At 40.4% G+C, this 17,495-nt stretch overlaps 1 protein-coding gene across 2 annotated transcripts; it reads right to left on the reverse strand.

Annotated features, from left to right (window-relative positions):
- Positions 1–215: 215 nt before the first annotated feature.
- On the reverse strand, positions 216–16,984 carry UBA2 (ubiquitin like modifier activating enzyme 2; the record flags this gene model as incomplete). Of its 2 annotated transcripts, XM_083870499.1 has the most annotated exons (18): positions 216–644; positions 1,120–1,369; positions 2,275–2,411; positions 3,182–3,287; positions 3,838–3,934; positions 4,487–4,642; positions 5,098–5,210; positions 5,304–5,397; positions 6,300–6,460; positions 6,996–7,095; positions 7,846–7,967; positions 10,231–10,298; positions 10,955–11,076; positions 11,222–11,322; positions 11,758–11,822; positions 12,930–13,000; positions 13,268–13,351; positions 16,841–16,984. In XM_083870499.1, 18 exons carry the CDS (start codon positions 16,982–16,984, stop codon positions 632–634), a joined length of 2,004 nt encoding a protein of 667 aa, XP_083726625.1. In that variant the 3' UTR covers positions 216–631. The 2 variants fall into 2 exon arrangements, with proteins under 2 accessions (XP_083726625.1, XP_083726624.1); XM_083870498.1 differs by having other exon boundaries at positions 216–1,369.
- Between the last annotated feature and the right edge of the window lie 511 nt (positions 16,985–17,495).

Here is a 17,495-nt window from a genome sequence, read left to right on the forward strand (position 1 = left end):
GCTGCTGCTCAAGAGCCCAATAATTGATTGTCCAAGAAAAAAAACATTCACAAAAGTTTTATTAAAAAAATTCCCCTTTCACCTCAAACAAGTGAAGCTTAAGTTCTGTACTACTAGGTTATGTTTAGAAAAATGGAAAGAATACAGTAATTTTTGAAGGCTATACATTGTAAAATCCCATAAATCAGCATAATCTTGGACTGTGCAAGCAAATATAGCAAGTATTTCAGATGTTATTTATTTGGTCCATCAGATGTACAGTATAGTAGTATCTGAGTTTACAAAACATCAAATATAAATAACCTGAAACTGTAACAATACACAAAAATTTGCTTCTTACATTGACATACCAGGCAGTACGAGCTGAAAAACTGGAGTAAATTAACAGTTTTACAGTAATGTACATAGTGCCAGCTGATGTTTAAGAACACTGTTAGAACATGGCACTAATTTGCTTTGTTGGATTTTCTTCTTTACTTGTTCAGAGTGTGAAAAATGTTTAGGACTAGGCTAAATATGATATTCTTTAAGCATCTGTGACTCTGTGAATGCTGGAGGTGAGGCAGTCACACTTCAACATAGCCTCAGAAAGGGATAAGCAAATATGCAGGCAGGCCACTGCTGGAAAACTTCAAAGGTAATAACTGAAAAATAAAAAATGTAGTTGCTTAAAATGTGGGCATCTGATGATGGCCCTTTCACTAAACAAAAGCAGAGTTTTTTTTGTCCTGTTGGATGATACCTAAAAGGTATTTACACAAAAATACCATGCTGTTTTCATGACTGTTTAGGTAAATATTTATCTGTAGGTATTCATAGACTGTTTCTACTACATTTACTATATGGAATACAGAAAAACTTCTGGAAGAGTCTATTGATACGAGAGCTTTATCATCAAGAGAAACAGACACAAATTATTGAAGCCAGCGACTTGGTATCCACTTTGAAACAAGGCTTTAGAGTTAGTCTAGTTCTGGACATTTTTCACATCCCACACACTTTGCTGTTACAGTATGACATTATGTGAATCACTTTGTCAAGGGGCCTCTGCAGGTTCCCCCAACGCTCTTCATCTTGCTCTTAGCTCAGCACACGCTCTTCGCCCCGATGCACTCACACCCTTTCTCCTCCAGTTTCCTCTTGTGGCTCCTGTTCTCCTCCTCCCCAAGGCTGCAGGAAGCTCCCTCATCCTCAGACTCCACGATCATGAGGTCGTCCTGCTCCTGCTCGGCGCGCGCCCTCTTGGCCCCCCCGCACTCACAGCCCTTCTCCAGTTTCCTCTTGCGGCTCCGGCCCTCGGCGTCGTCGGCATTGCTAGATGTGCCCTCGTCCTCAGAGTCAACAACCACCACGTCGTCCTGCTCTGCAGCTGCAAAACAGGGGTTTGGGATTCAAATGCATCCTGCAAGGACAGTCTACTCTCAAACCAGTTGCCATACAGAAAAAATTGGAGCATTTTTTATCCACATTCTTTGCCATGCAACTGCAAGAGTGTCTTAAATGTCCCTGAAATTACTACAAAATATGTTTTTTACACTGGTATTCCTTCTTCACTACAGGTGTGGAAAATACTGCAATAAGCCAAAAATATGGGAAATGTGTTAGATAGCAGGACTTTTTTTGCATGTACAAAGCAGAAGAATTGCTGCTGTCTGCAGCAGTTGTTGGGAAAATAAGTTTTGCACACACCAAGCTGTAGTCACCTCTCCTTCCCCAACTGCACTCAGCACAGCTTGCAGGAGAGAGAAGCTTCAAAGGGAGGGAGAAGTGGAAGGGGGAGCAGACTTACAGAGCTAAAGGCTAACAATGGATAGTTATGGAGAAGGGAAGAGAACCAAATGTGAACTGTTGAGACATCTAGTGGATTTTGTTTGATTTTTAACCCAAATTCACTGTAAAAACTTATTAATTATGGTAAATTATGCAATTTTTAATACAATTTTGAGGAAATTTTAGCAATACTCTTGGAATTTAGTTTTCCCTCAAACAGGAGGGAAGAGACCACACACTCTGTACTTAAATCTGTGCACGTATCTTATAGGCAAAGGAACACCAGGTAAATAACATAATTTCAAAGTGTATGTACTATAAACTTTTGTGCCTTTTGTGCTCTTTGTAGAATTTGTAAATGTACATTTTTCTATTTATTATTAATTATATACAGAGGCAACTTAAATGCCTTTTACATTGTATTGGTGAAGTTAAATCACAAAACTGAAAACAATTTTAATGGGACTACACTAGTGAAAGTCTGTTTTGTTTAATATTGATTACCTGTTGATGTTGAGGGTTGTGCTCCATCATCACTACCATTGCTAATGTTCCTGGATGTTGGTTCTGATGGTTTAGGGCCAATTCTTTCAGGGGCATCACCAACAACTTCAAATTCTACATCTTTTTCTAGGTCTTCACTGCAGAAAAATACACATGCTTTTAAACAGCCAGAAAATAAAATCCTGTCTTTTACACAAAAAACCCATTCAAGTATTAGAGCACCCTGCAACTGTGACAGAATGAGAAAACATACTGAAAAAGAGGAAAATCTGTTCAGTCCTTTTTTATAATTTATGCTTTGTCTATTCCTAAACACTATTCCACTCAGTGCTATGAACTCCAAATGCTTGGGAATCAGAAAAACCATTGCCTGAGCTTATCCTTTTTCTAGAACAGCACAGCCCTACTCCCACTGAACATCCATTGTGATTGTGTACGTTTATCACTTACCCTGGGTTAAACACACTCCTCAGCTACTTCAGAGGGACTTCTGAACACAGGTGATCAAGCAGAGGATCTATTACCCTAGCAGGCTGGGGGTTTTTTGCCTTTCTATATTTTAGGGTTTTTTTAAAATGCCAGTTTCTTGCTTGTTGGTTGCCCCAAAAGTTAATTTGTTTTTGCAATGTATTAATATGTTGTGTAACAACAAATTACTGAAATAAACCTTTCAGTTTTGTAAAAAACAAAACCACAACAAAACAAGACTACAACAAAAGACACGAAACCAAACAAAAATCCTTAAACTATAATTTCATAAAAAATAAGCATTCCTCTTTTGCTTCTATATTTCCTTTCAGCAGCTTAATCTTTGAACTTTGTTACTGTATTTAAATTGTGAGTGAAAAATTCCCTGTGGAACTGTTCTATGTGTATACACAAAAGATCCTTATTTCAGAATCCTTACCTATGAAGCACATTGATTAACAGAGTATAGTCTTGGAGGAAATCATCTGCTTGTAGTCGACTGCCATTTCGAATTCCAAAGTCTGATAATTTCCTGTGGTTATTTGCTACAAAAACAGTAAAAAATTGCAGTGTATGGAGCTATTTAGAGAAATATCACCAGAATAAATATGAACTACTCCAGAACTTTTATGTAGGAACATAAGATTAACACGTATTAACTATATTTAAATTAAAAGCTGACATTTAAGCCTATTAGGAGTTAAAGCTACTTATGTTTGATTTATTTACTCCTCGCGCCATCATGTTCAGGCACTTCACAATTACTGCATTAGGGAACATTTTGGAGATGGTTTCTGGCACCATGAACAGAGCACTATGTAGGAGCCAGCAGATGCAGGGGGCTTGCCGGCAGATCCTGTTCCTGAGAGGAATCCTGACCACCAGTTGAGCAGTGCTTTGTGCAGGAAAACTGAGCTGCACATGCAGCCTGCACACAACCCCTGGCTACCCTCAAGCCACTTCAAACACTTCAAACCCAGTCCTCTCCAAATACCAGTCCACAGGGTGAGCACTGCAGCATCTGTACACCTACTCTGTACAGTCTCTTCCAAGTGTCCATGTACTCTTATCCCAAACCCCCAGCAGCATACACACCTTCTGTTTCACCTTCTTCTGAAGAGATCAGGATAGTTCCCTTTCCATCTTCTATTTGTACATCTGGTGCTACCATAGCAAATTTTTCTTTCAGTATCTGAAAATACAAGTATATTAAAATATATTCAATCTCTGACTTAAAAAGATTTATTTAAATAAAAGAACCTTGAATTATACTGATTTCATTATTCTGGCTCATTTTCAGGCATCTACTGAAAGCCTATACTTTTTTGTTCACTTCCACAAACAGAACTATTGTGTTTTTGAGGTCTGATACTTACAGGTTCACATATGCTAGAAAGTTTTTTAGAATACTTCATAAAATGACAGAATTACAAATCAATTGTGACCACATCTGTAATGTAGCTACTGAACTTTCAACTGAAATGCAAATTTTGTTTTTTGCTCTCAGATATGAATAGGCTCTAAAACCACCAAAATTTACAAAATGCAAATGTTCTTTCACAAGACATACAACACACATGGGCAAGAAGCATATTGGCTGATCAGCTCTTCTTGTAGCTGAGAGAAATGTACAGTAAATATAAACAGGAGATGCTCGGTCAAAATATACTGAGCAAATACTTTATTTTAATAATTTACAGTATTAGATTCGAAATGAAAGCTGTAACTGTAGCTCAAGATTTACCTTATCCTGGAGTGTCAACACAGTAACTTTGTGTGTGTTAAGTTTCACAGTCACTTCTGGCTTACTTGCACACACATAACAATTGGGATTTGGTGGATCCAAAGCACAAGGAACCAACAGCTTCTTCCTGGGATTTGGCTGCTTGTTCAGAAAAATCTTTAGGACAGACAAGAAGAAATCAGGTTATTCTGTAATTACCAGCATGTCTAAAGCCTGTTTTCCTGCAGATTTCTTGTCCTGTTCCCTAATCCTCTCTGCTGTGCCTGCTGAGCAGGAGTCTCACACGACCAGTGCACCCTGTGCTGACTGAGCAGCCCCTGACAACAGCTCTAACACCAAACAGCCACACTGCAAGTGATGGCAGCCTGGTTCTCTCTCCTGCCCAGCAGCAAATTTTTATTAAGTCATAGGAATTTATTGATCCTTAAGATCTGCACATCTTTTTTTCATTGTGACTGAAAGTTCCCAGCATATTCAGAATCTACTGAAGTGAAAAGTGAGAGACTTTTGAAAAGTGAGAGACAGTAAATTACAATAGTGAAAAAATGTTAAATGTAACTTTTAAACAAATAATAAATAGCAAGAAAGCAAAAGCATTTTTTCCCACTTACCGTTCTACACTGATCTATTTTCCCTGATAAAATCTTCAAACCCTCCAGCACTATCAGCCCAGCTATCACTGCATTGGTAGTAGCTATAGCTGGGATAATATTTCCTGCCATTGCTGCAAAACAAGTAAGAGTATGAAGATTTTTAACAGCAAAAGAAAACAAGAAGATTACAATTTAAATAAAACAATGTTACATTTTATCCTTACACTTGATATCAAATCTGCTCTTCATATTCATTCCAAAAACATGCATCCTGAGGTTTGCAGCAGAAGTGACAAAATCCATGGCAGAAGGGTCGTCCTAAAAGGAAGTTAATACAAAAAAGAGTGAAAATTTTGATTACTCATTGCAAAGAGTTTGCAACACATGGTTCCTAAAACCTTAAAAACCAGAATTAAAAAAAAAAATCTGTACAAAATTCCATTTCAAAGTCAATATACTTCCTCTTTCAGATGGTGTACTCAGAGCACTAGTACTTTAAATACTAACTACAGTTTCTAAACACGTATTTCAGTAGCAAATTGGTATATTTGTGCTAATAAAATGCCTTGCACGTTATAAAAATGTTTAAATCCTAAGTCTTACAATCTTTCAAACATTTTCAACATTGAATTTTAACTCTGAATCAGTTTCAAACCTTGGGTGTTTCAGAGAGAAGTATTTGTACTGTTCCTCATAGTAATCTTTTATTATTTTGCCCCTCCCCCCATATTTACAGACTACTTTTTTCTTATGCCAAATGATAACTGACTGGAAGTGATACTGTGTGTGGTGATAAAAGAGGAAGTTCTTGTCTTCTTCAACAGAACTTGTATTGCACACCCAGATGATTGCTCATAGCCTCAGTAAAACCGCAGGCACTGACATCTGGCTAAGAACATGTTTTGGAGACAGATAAGAAGGGAAAAAATGAAGTTGCATTATTAAAAGGTCTTCAAAAATCAAAATATGACAAATACTTGTGAATTTGTCCTTTAATGAGCTGGAGAATTTGGTGAATTAAGTTATTCCACACCACAGCAGTTAATCCTTACCCTCAGTGAGTTACACAATGTAATGTTTAAAGAATATTTGTTTACATATGGGAAGTGTTCCCATAAGGTGCCAGATATTTTTGTCTAAGTGGTATCATTTTGGAAGGAAATTGAATCAGCCCTACTGATATTTGTATTACACATGTAGTTTATAGATGGCAAACTAACCTTATCCCATATAAGTGCTTCTCCATCAGCCTTCTCAGCCAGGTGAAGACTCAGGGTTTTAACACTCTTTGAAAACAGGTCTGCATAGCTCCTGACATTGAGAACCTGCTGATCCTTCAACACTGCAGAGCTCTCATTCTGCTGGTCAGATTTGTTTTCCTCTTTGGGAGAAAAAAGAAAAAGCCAACAAAAAACCAGTCCAGGAATAAGTTCCACAGAAGTTCTCTCAAATAACTTTCCAATTTTAGCATATTTTCTAAATTGAAGAACAATATCCTTAACCTACAGTAGCCCAAACATTTTACAACAAATCTGCATGTAAAACTGCAAGTATAGCTATGATATCAGTCACCTAAACATGTACAAATTACAGCAAATATAAATTTTCAACTAAACAACTTTCAGAGATTAATCTTATAAGTGTTTATGGTAAGATGTCCTAGAATAAGCTGACATAATTTTGTTAAATGTGTATTTTCTACAGCCAATACTGAGCATCTAAAACAACTGCAAAATAGTCTTAGAAAAAGTATTGTCTATATAGAGAAAAATTTGGACTCTTCAGGAAGTGTAAGGAATTAATATGTTCATAATCAGAACTCAACTGTGGCAGTTTAAAAATGTACATATCACAGAGATGCATTAATAAACAGCAGGTATGATTTACAAATGTACAGCAGGAGGAGGGACACTTACCTTGCTTTTGTACCTCAGCCCAGTCCAATGGCACTGGAGGCTTTCTTTTCCTCCACAGCTTATCCATTGTCAGCAGATATCTAATGTCATCTTTGAAAAGCTAGGAAACATGAAAAAAAAATCAAATGAAAGGGGGAAAAAATGACACTGAAAAATCAGCATACATTGATGAGGTTTTGATTTTCTCCTTGATTGTTTTTTTAACTATATAGGAAGATTGTAAAAACTTATTCCCCACTCTTTATCATTCATTGCACAGAGCAGACACAGCTCTGATTAATCTGAGGAGGAGTAAAGTGAAAAGTCAAGAAACAGTAGTTCAAACAATGGTTTCTGAAGCCATCCCTAGAGTTCCTTGTATGCCCTCTCTGAGACAAGACAATGAACAGGCCAATGAATTTCCAAAGAAAAGTTATTGCTACCTATGAACATTACTGAAAGTGGATAAATAGAGGAAATGAGCCTGAATGTAACTATTTAGAATGAAAACTCCTAAATCTGTTTTAAATCTTATGCCAGAGCCTGATAATGCACAAATGACTGATAGTTTTTAGCTCCTCAGATTGGTTCTGATTATGCAATTCCAGAGGTCAAACAGACCCTTTTCCATTAAAAGGAATTGCAATGAAGTTTTGTCTGCCCAGAGTAGCCAGGCTGCTGCAGCCACCTATCTCTACAGATAAAACAAGCAAATGTTGCAAGAGACCAACACAACAGCAAAACTGGGGGATGTCACAACATGATCACATCATTGACGGCAAACATTAAATGTCCAAGCTGGGGCTTGACTTAACTTTACAGTACTTCATGCATTTCAAATAAAGACATTTATTTGGGGTAAAGAAGATACCTTAGTAAAAAGTTTAACTGGATCATAGCCAGTGGATTTAGCCCACTCCTTAGTTGAAACACGTTTAATCTCACCATCTTCATTGGATGCTAGTGCTCTGGCTTCTGCTTCTGCTGGCTCCCCTATTAATAAAGTGATAACCAATATTTTAAATTAAAAAATAAAAATCCTCTCTAAATGTTACCCCCAGAGTCAATGACCAAAATTATGCAGGGAGCATAAAATGACTTTATTGCACCCAACAAAAGCTGAATTAGACACAGCATGCCTGTTTCTCTTTGCCTCTGCAACTCACTGATTTAACTTGGTATCACCCAACTCCTTCGTTGGCAGAAACAATGAACAATTGTTTCCCACTAATTTTCTCTACATAATGTTGCTACTACAGAAATGTCTTACTACCCCCTTTTAGTAGTCTCTTTTCCAGCTAAAGAGTCTTTGTTTAGTTGTGATTTCAAAAAAAAAAAAAAAAAAACAAATAAAAAAAAATCAGTTTCCTATTTCTGGTTCTTTTTATACAAAAAAAAATCTCTATAAAGATGCTAATAATCTTCTTTCTTTCCCAGTCACACCTAACAATTGCTATAGTGATTGCTAATAATCAGGTTGATGTTTTCATAGAACTATCTATTAATGTGATGACTGAATGAGAAAAATCAACTCAGAGACCACCACTGTGTGTAAATTTGTAAATGTTTCCTCCCTTTCACTGATGCATCATTTGCATTATTTCATATTTATCTCTCTCATGTATCATTGCCCAGTCATTCTGTATTGTGAAGCTTTCTACTACTTTTTGCAGGTAGTCCTCATCTTTTTTATTTTGAGTGACTTTGCCTAATCACCTGTGCTGAACAGCACACATCTCCCATCTGAGACTCCTCTAATCACCTATCATTATCTCTGTCATTCAAGTAGTTTATCCACTTCAGGATCTTCAGCCTTTTTTATCCCCTTGGATGCTTATGCCCCTCAGGTTCCCCTCAACAGTTTCTGAATCAGCCCCCTGCACATTCAGAACAGCTTAAATCAGACACACTCTGCACAGGCTTGCTGATTCCTTCCATGGACCCATAGAGCCATGCTGGGCATGACTCCCCTTTATAATAAGTGTTGCATTGACTCTTCCCTGGATGGCCTGGTTTGGGCTGGGAGAGTTAATTTTCTCTCTAGTAGGTGGTCTGGTGCTGTGTTTTGGATTCTGCATGAGAACAACGTTGGTAACACGCAGATGTTTTAGCTGTTGCCAAGAGGTTACTCCAAGTCAAGGAGTTTTCAGTTTCCTGTGCTCTGCCAGCGAACAGGAGCACAAGGAGCTGGGAGGGAGCAGAGCCAGGACAGCTGACCTGAACTGGCCACAGGGATAGTCCAGACCTCAGAATGTCTTGCTCAGCACAGGAACTGGGGGAGCTGGCTGGGAGGGGCTGATCTCTGCCCGAGGACTGGTTGAGCATCCACTGGACAGCAGGCAGTTAGCAACTGAGTCACTTGTTTGTCTCGAGTTTTATTCCCCCTCTCCCTATTCCAATTATTTTCAATAGTATTACACATTTGTTTCCATTATTAGCTACTCTTCTCCCAGCCTGTGGGGCTCACTCTGTGTGTGTTTCTCCCTGCTCTGGGCAGGGCAGTGAGGGAGGGCTGTGTGATGCAGAGCTGGGGCCCAACCCAGGCACTGCCGGCCCTGTGTGGGTGCAGCACTCCGAGCGTGGGCGCTGCCGGCACCAGGCTGCACATCAGCTCTCCCCTAACTGCCCTGCTGTCTTGCCTTTCATAAGTGGCATTGCATTTGCTACCTGTCAACTACTTCAGCAGCTACTGTTTTAAGTGACTTTATATTGCCACTCTTTTTAAGACTCACCTATTTCATTCTGCACTTCCTGTAGGAACAACCTGTCCAGTGATCATTATCTGATGTTCAAAGAATTTGAAGAGTCGGAGGATCCTCTAAGCTCCCCCTCCCAAGTCCATTCATCTATCAAAGGATCCAAAAGAAGCAACCAACAATGATGCTTATTCGCCTCGTAGTAACTATGATTACTGTCCTTACAGGAAAATACTGAATAGCTATAAAAATATCACTCAAAGTGAGCATATTTCCTATGTAGATTAACGCTGAAGTGTTGGAGGCTAGAAGAGCTCAAACACAATTCCTGAAGTTCCCTGCAAACCCTCAGCTAGGAGTGGGAAATGCAGAGTGACTACAAATATCACTCAGTACTCTGTTCAAAACACAAGCCTCCTCCCAGAGGCCAGAAACAGAATCTTCTTTAAAGAAAACTGAGCTGAATTCTCTAACCTTAAGAAATGTACAGAAAAGAGTAATAATCTCTGAAACAGAACATTGCAGTAACAGAGTAAGCTACCAGGTTATATCACACTCACAGGCAGCTTCAGGGTCAGCTCTGTCAGGTGAGACTTCTTGATCAGCATCTTCTTCTCCAAACAACTGGCTATATAATAATTAAGAACAAGACGACTAGAATTTCAGCATACCTGGTTAAAGACTCAAATATTTGCTAACGGATATATATTCATTTAGGATTCTTGCTTTCAGACAGACTGCCACTCCATACAGTGCTTTTTAAAGCAATGCTGGGATTCAACACATGTGGACTTAACACTGACAACACAAAATGCCCAATACAAAAATGTATTTAGCAAAACAATTTTCTGTATAATTCACCCAGTATTCAGCCTAATATTTATACTGCAGTATTAAATGCATTTTTTTGAACCTCTGGGATATCCAAGATTCCAACAAACTCTACACTCGTTAAAACATGCATTAAATTGAAAAATGTGCTTACTTCATAAAAAGATGAAGAATAAAACAACCTCAACCCACACTGCTGTGCCAAACTACTCTGCCAGATTTTTTGTGCTATTAGAGCAAGGCCTAAGATCAACCTTCCATCTTTATAACCACCCAGAACTCCAGGTCAAGGAACTGGAGGTTTTTACCATAATCCATCTAAATCAATTTAAAATGAATTTAAAATCCATTATAATAAATAAAAAAAAATATGTCCATTTTATTTCTTTCTCTGTAGGTTTAGAAACCAGAAGAATGAACCATAGTAACTCTTTTTCAAAAAAGGTCACTTACTTGAACAAATACTTGGCCCACACGATGCAATGGATGGGCTCTGAGGGTGTATTTCGGATTGTGCAGCCTGGGAAAGTTTTCTGAGTTGGTTTAGGCTGACATTCGTAACATTCTGTCACTCCCTGGTGAAAAATGAAGCATTTACATGTCACTCCGAGAAGGCTACTGACACTTTGGGCTATTAACAGATAAACTGTAACTCTATCTCCCAACACCCACTCCCTGTTGTCTAAAATAGCCAATGACAAGAGTGACACCCCACCTAACCTTTTTGATAACAGTCACTTGTCCAAGGTAGCCTGCAGTTCCACTCTCTATAAGAGGAATATCAGCAGCCAGACACATCCTGTTCACATGGTTACGGGCAGCTGCAAATCAAGAGGGATTTAAAGAAAATATTTGAATAGTTGAGAAAAAAGAAGTTTTACTTCTCCAAATTCAAACTAGCATTCTATGCACTTATCTTTAATATACCTTGTTTCTCTACAGAGCACTACCCCACTTTCACAAAGCCCAGTTTCCCATTCTCAGAAGATATATGGACATTAATAAACACAGCATACTCAACTGACTGAAGCTACACTGCACCCTCAGCACCCAGCAGTTCCCATGAAGCAGCAATTAGCAGTTCACATTCCCTTTCACAACACCTGCAGAAGCACTAAGCACCCCTTCAAGTTCCTAGCAAAGCACACGAGGCCTAGTCCAACTGCAGGTGGGTTAGGAGCATACTTGTTACTGAAATGACACTGCAGCAAGGAACAAACAACATCTGCAATATAAAATGATAGTGAAAACTTCACCTCTGTTATCCAGAGCATTCATAACCAGGGTAAACTGGCGGAAGAACTCTACGTTATAGTCAGGGCTACAGAAAACAAAAACAACATTTCAAATGGCACATCCAAGTTCTTAGTTATTACTACACAACACAGACTCTACACATGCAATCGATGTTTGTGTGATAAATTACACATATTATAAATTTAGCTACCCTTTAACTGCCCCATTTGTCTTCTGCCCACTTTAAAGCTGGGTGAAAGCATAAATTTTATGCTGCTGGAAGGAAGCTACTGCAATTAGTACTAATTTGACCAATGAAATGGGCAGACAAGGAAAAGTGATTAAACTACTCTGACCTAATGAGTAAATTGGCTGAGCTGTGGTAACTGACCTTAAAAACCATCAGCTGTGGCTAAAACATGCACACTGTAATTACCACAGCTCATCAGACTGTGCATAATTCATTGTGCTGTGATAGCTCCATTGGTTTGACTGTGTGGCCGTACCCTGAGGAGCTAACATAGGCAACCTTAAATCCTGACACTTCACTTCTCTTTACATTGCATCTTTCTGACTTAAAGAAGAAGGTGGAAAAGAAGAGAAGAGGAAACAGGATTAACAGTTTCAGGAGAAGGATGCAGTGAGTTAGTATGTTACTGGCTAATAGCAACCTCAGAGTTCAAACCTCCATGGTACAGAATATCCAGTTTTTAGAAATTGAGGCAGATATAAACTAAAACATGGGGAACAGCTAATGGAACCCTACATAGTCTTGTACTCTACTCATTGGTTGCAGATAATAAAGACTAAATTTTAACAGCTTGGGGGATATATAAATGACAGTTACCTATACATACACAAAGGACTTTTTTTTAAAATCACAGACTCAACATGTCTTTTAATTTAATTATTGCTCAAGACATCAGGACATCCTTACAGAGCAGAAACTCATATGGCAAAAGTTGCCAATAAAATGAAAAACAGACACAAACAAATGACTACAGCTTACTACCAGAGCTTAAAACCCATGCAAAAGCCACACTCCCACTCAGGTGTGTGGTAGTTCACATTTACAGCTATTTCTCCTTACTGAGGAAGCTTTGTAAAATACCTTAAAGCACACCATTGTAGCATTTAAATAACACAGTACTTGCAAATCAAACATTTAATTAGAGCTTAAAACCAAACATACTTCATGATGCTATCATGGTAAGCTATAATATTAGCTTCTGGACAAAACTGTAACACGCTTTCCTTGGCAACCTAGAAACAAAACAAAAAAAAAGAAAACAAAAAAAAGACTCATTATTTCTTCCTCCTTCTAAAAGACAGACTTGATACCAGCTGTGTAACGAGTAAGTTGACTACCTTAAGAGATTTAAATACTCTAATAATGAAATGCTGTGGACAGCCATGATCAGCCAACCAACACTTACCTCTTCCCAGCAGAAACTAAACTGTGACATGTTTCTAACACTATCCATAAAATGATACTGAGTAATGAGGCTTGAGCTTTGACTTTTTCCTCACCTGTGATTTTGATCTTCCAACATGTTTCTTCTGAAACAGAAACTGTCTGTTGAGATTGCTGACATCAATAGTATCCAAATCAATCTATAAACATACAAGAGAGGCATTTCACTTTCACAGGAAGAAAAGGAACAAAACCATTAACACAGTCTGAAGAAAAGACAACTGGCCAATGTGCAGGAACTTTACAGACCCCTTCTCAGACCTTTCAGGTGTTACATCAGCACTACAGCAGCTGAAGAGGCACAAGTGGCCACCCAGTTATCTCCAGGAATCCACACGTTATCTATCAATGATGGCTGAAGGGGACCATGGCAAAAGTGCAGGGCTATATGAGAACAAACCTTCTGCAGAGAGCCCCTGCTGAAAATGCACCTGACTTGAGATACACCCACACAGCAGTGGGTAAAAATCAGCACCAATTGTCCTGCTTGCACTGGATAAGGATTTTAGTGGCAGCTCCTGAGGAGCACAGCACTAATTCAGACGGAAAATGCAGAAATCCATGGAGACAGAGACAGGTCCAGCCAGCCTCTCCCTGCACCACCAACCCTGAGCACTGGTTTGGTGCTTCCCCCAGGCCCAGGAAAGGCTGCTCCAAACCAACTGGTCCTTCCACTTTAGAGAGCATGGCTTTAAGCACCTGAATCAGTAGATCAAGGGCTGCATAGCCATCTTACACACACTGCAGGGCAAGAGCTTTTACTGCCTATCCCCAGGACTAACTGCCTAAGTGCACAGTAACAAATTATGAAGTCTACTTATAAAAAAGGAAATCCAATCACACAATCAAAATGTTTAAAAACACAAAGCATAGAGCACAAAGGATGCCATGACTGCAATTCCCCTTCCCCCTGTTTCTATTTATTCATATATACAGATGAACAGCATAAATTCCAATATCTTTAGCCTCCACAAGAATTAAGATTTAACTAGAACTCTGACATTTATTCCTAGCTTTGTTACCACTACTTGTCATGCAATTAAAATTTCTTTGGTCAACAACTCTTTCTAGAAGTCTTCTCCTGCCCTTAACATTTTTAACAAGCAGATTTTTTCTGAGCATCAGAGATATTTCTCCCAAATTCCCACAGATAAAGCTGACATACTCAGCACAGTAACACCTTCAGCTACCCAGAGAGCACTCTCAGACTGACTGTGCAGTGTGAAGTTTACACAGGACCTACTCAGGGTGTGCTCACACACTTCTGACTCCATTAACCAAACCTGAATTATGAAAAAAGCACAGCACAAACACTCATTGAACATCCTCTGCCTGAATCCAAACCCTGAGAATAATCCACCTCTTTTCTGAAGGGAATATTTTCAATTGAAGGACTATGTTTTTACATATTAAAAACTGCAACAGCTACAGAGTTTTATTTAAATAGTTAACAGAAGAGTCTGTGGATATACAGCAAACAGAAAAGATACAACGTTTTGAAAATATATTATAGAGCTACAACTGTCAAACATTACAACCACAGTATTACAAACTACCCATGGCCTTGTCACTTTTCATAAAAATGGTATTTGCATAAATCACATTTCTGCTTCCATTCCTTCCTCAAAAGACACACAGAAAACTTGCTTAATCCAAAGCCAGAGAGCCCAAGAATTTCAAGGGAAAACAGTGAGGTGCAAAACTCTGTTAAAACCTTTGCTACCCAGAAAGCTCAGAGTATTTCAGCTGGAGAGGATGACAAGAGACATCAGCTCCTGCTGAGAACAGGAATTACAGCATTACAGGGAGCAAAGGGAGCTCTCCAGAGAGAAAACCTGAGACCATTAGACCTCAACAGAAGCTTCAGCCTAGCTAAGAACAATGAGAATGTAACAGCTCACTTATAAGACAACTACACTGATCCCATTTTGGTAACCTGGAATAAAAGGCATCATAACTTAACAACATTTACTCATGTTCTTAATTCAAACCTGGATCCTGAAAAAATGTAATTTTGTTCTTCATTCATAGGACAAGGATATGCCTTTCAACACACTATACTTAAGTCTGGTATTCAAAATTACTAATTTTTAAAAATACTAATTTTTTAAAAAAAATGACAACTTACTTATAAAAACAAAAAGATTTTTCAGATGTTTAAGTTTGTTAATATTTAATAACCCAGGAAAACTCTCAACAATATCACAAAAGTTGACAAAAAACAATTTATTCTGCTAGCAGCAAATTCTCTCTTTGGTTTACAAGTCTTCTTCTGTTCTCATCTTGTCTTGTACCCACCTGTTCCCGACATTATCAAAACATTACTTTTGCACAAAACACTGCCAGTGATACTGCCACATGAAGACAGCCCTGATCCAACCTGTATTTAAGTTAATGGAGTCCCACCGAGTCAGCCTTGAAAGGCAATACCAACCCCCAAACTGCAACAAGTGAAACAATAAAGACACCCCGATGAGATTTATGCCTACTGAGTAACTGGAAAATCAGGAGCTTTGGGCCCTTTTATAATGGACTGCAGGAATACGTAACTGACACATCAGAGCAGGGGGAGAAAAAGAGGGGAACAGTGCAGAAAATGCTTCCAGTCCTCGGCAGTTATTTATTTCCCTGGTGCAATGCTCAAACTGGATAGGCTCTCAAAACAAAGGAAAATTTGGAATTAAACATATTTCACAAGTTTAAAAAGCATTCCAGTAAGAAAGCCCAAGATGTAAGAATAACAAGGCAAACCAGTAACTGTTTTCTTCTAGAAGCTGATACGGTTTTAGATACGAGCTGCTCTGCCCAACAATGCTGACTGCAAACCCAAATTCCTCACAACCTGTCACACAAAACTCCCCGATGTGACTCCTGGGCACGTTAATACAAAGGTATTGAAGGAAACAGACCTATGCTCCAGCTGGATTTAAAACCATATCCTCTTCCTTAATACAATAAGAAACCAATAAAGGTCTGGACACCAGTCAATCAGTTTCACCTAGAGTATTTCCCTCTATTTCTTTTTCATTACCACCTTCTCACATCTGCCCTTCCTGTACGCATTCACAGATTGATATCTGGAAGCAAAAGTGAAAGCACGAGCCCACGGGAAGCGCCAGCACTGACGGGTTTACAGCCCGGGATCTAAAAGCACAGCTCACCACCTCTCCCGGGGGTTTGTTCCTGCAATTCAGCCCGGACCATCACCCCCAGAACCGGCAAAACCAGCATTCGGCAAAACTAAAGACTTTCAAGCTATCGCCGGGCAGCAAGCGCGGCACAGCGCGGTCTCCCGGGCGGTTCCACCGGCGGGCTCGCGGAGATCCGGGGCCTGGACCGGACGGCGGCCGGACCTCGGCGGGGAAGGAGGAGCTGCCGCGCCCGGCGGGAGCCCCGGCTGAGGGGGGGCGGCGGCGCGCAGGCCGCGGCCCCTTTGTGGCGCCCGGCCCGGCGGTGCCGCGGCGGCCTTGGCGGGCCGGGGCGCTTTGAAACCGCGCAGGCGGCGCGGGGCGGGGGCGGCCCCGCCGACACCGCGCCCCCCTCGAGCGGCACCCGCGGGCCCGGGCTCGGCCTCCCCCCGCCCGCCGGCCCCGGAGCGCCCCAGCTCCCGCCCCGGCATCGACCCGCACCACGTAAATGCTGCTGAAGCCGGTGAGCACCAGGTTCTTGAGCAACTCGCAGCCGATGCCGCCGGCCCCCACCACCAGGACCCGCGCCTGGGACACGGCCTGGGCCAGCTCGGGGCGCAACGGCCCCGACAGCGCCGCCGCCATGATGGACACGGCGGCGGCTCCGCGCGCCTCCTCACGGGCCCGCGGGGGCAGAGCGCCGCCCGCGCGCGCGCAGCGCCCCCTGCCGCCCCGGAGGGCCGCGCACGGCGGGGAAGCCGCGGCGGGGCGAGGCCGGAGAGCCACGAGTTCGAGCCCCAGCGCCGCCGGAGCGCCGCGGGGACCGCACCACTGGAGCAACAGATTTTTCTTTGTTGTATTAGTTTTTGATATATTGATAGTCAAAATATACATATTTATTTTATTTATATGTTTAAGATTTTTATATATTATAAAGACAGCTCAAGAAGCGTTTGGATAATGCTCCCACACACGCGGTGGAATTCTTGGGGCATCCTAGGCAGGGTCAGGACTCGATGATCGTGATGGGTCCCCTCCAACTCAGCATATTCTATTATATTTTTCATATATTCATATTTATTTATAATGTATTTTTATCTTTTATATTTTTTACTTCACCTAAGTTAACTAACCCTCCAGAAGTTGACATGGGAAG

Source organism: Zosterops lateralis, assembly GCF_965231275.1.
Source record: "Zosterops lateralis genome assembly, chromosome: 12".
NCBI lineage: Eukaryota > Metazoa > Chordata > Aves > Passeriformes > Zosteropidae > Zosterops > Zosterops lateralis.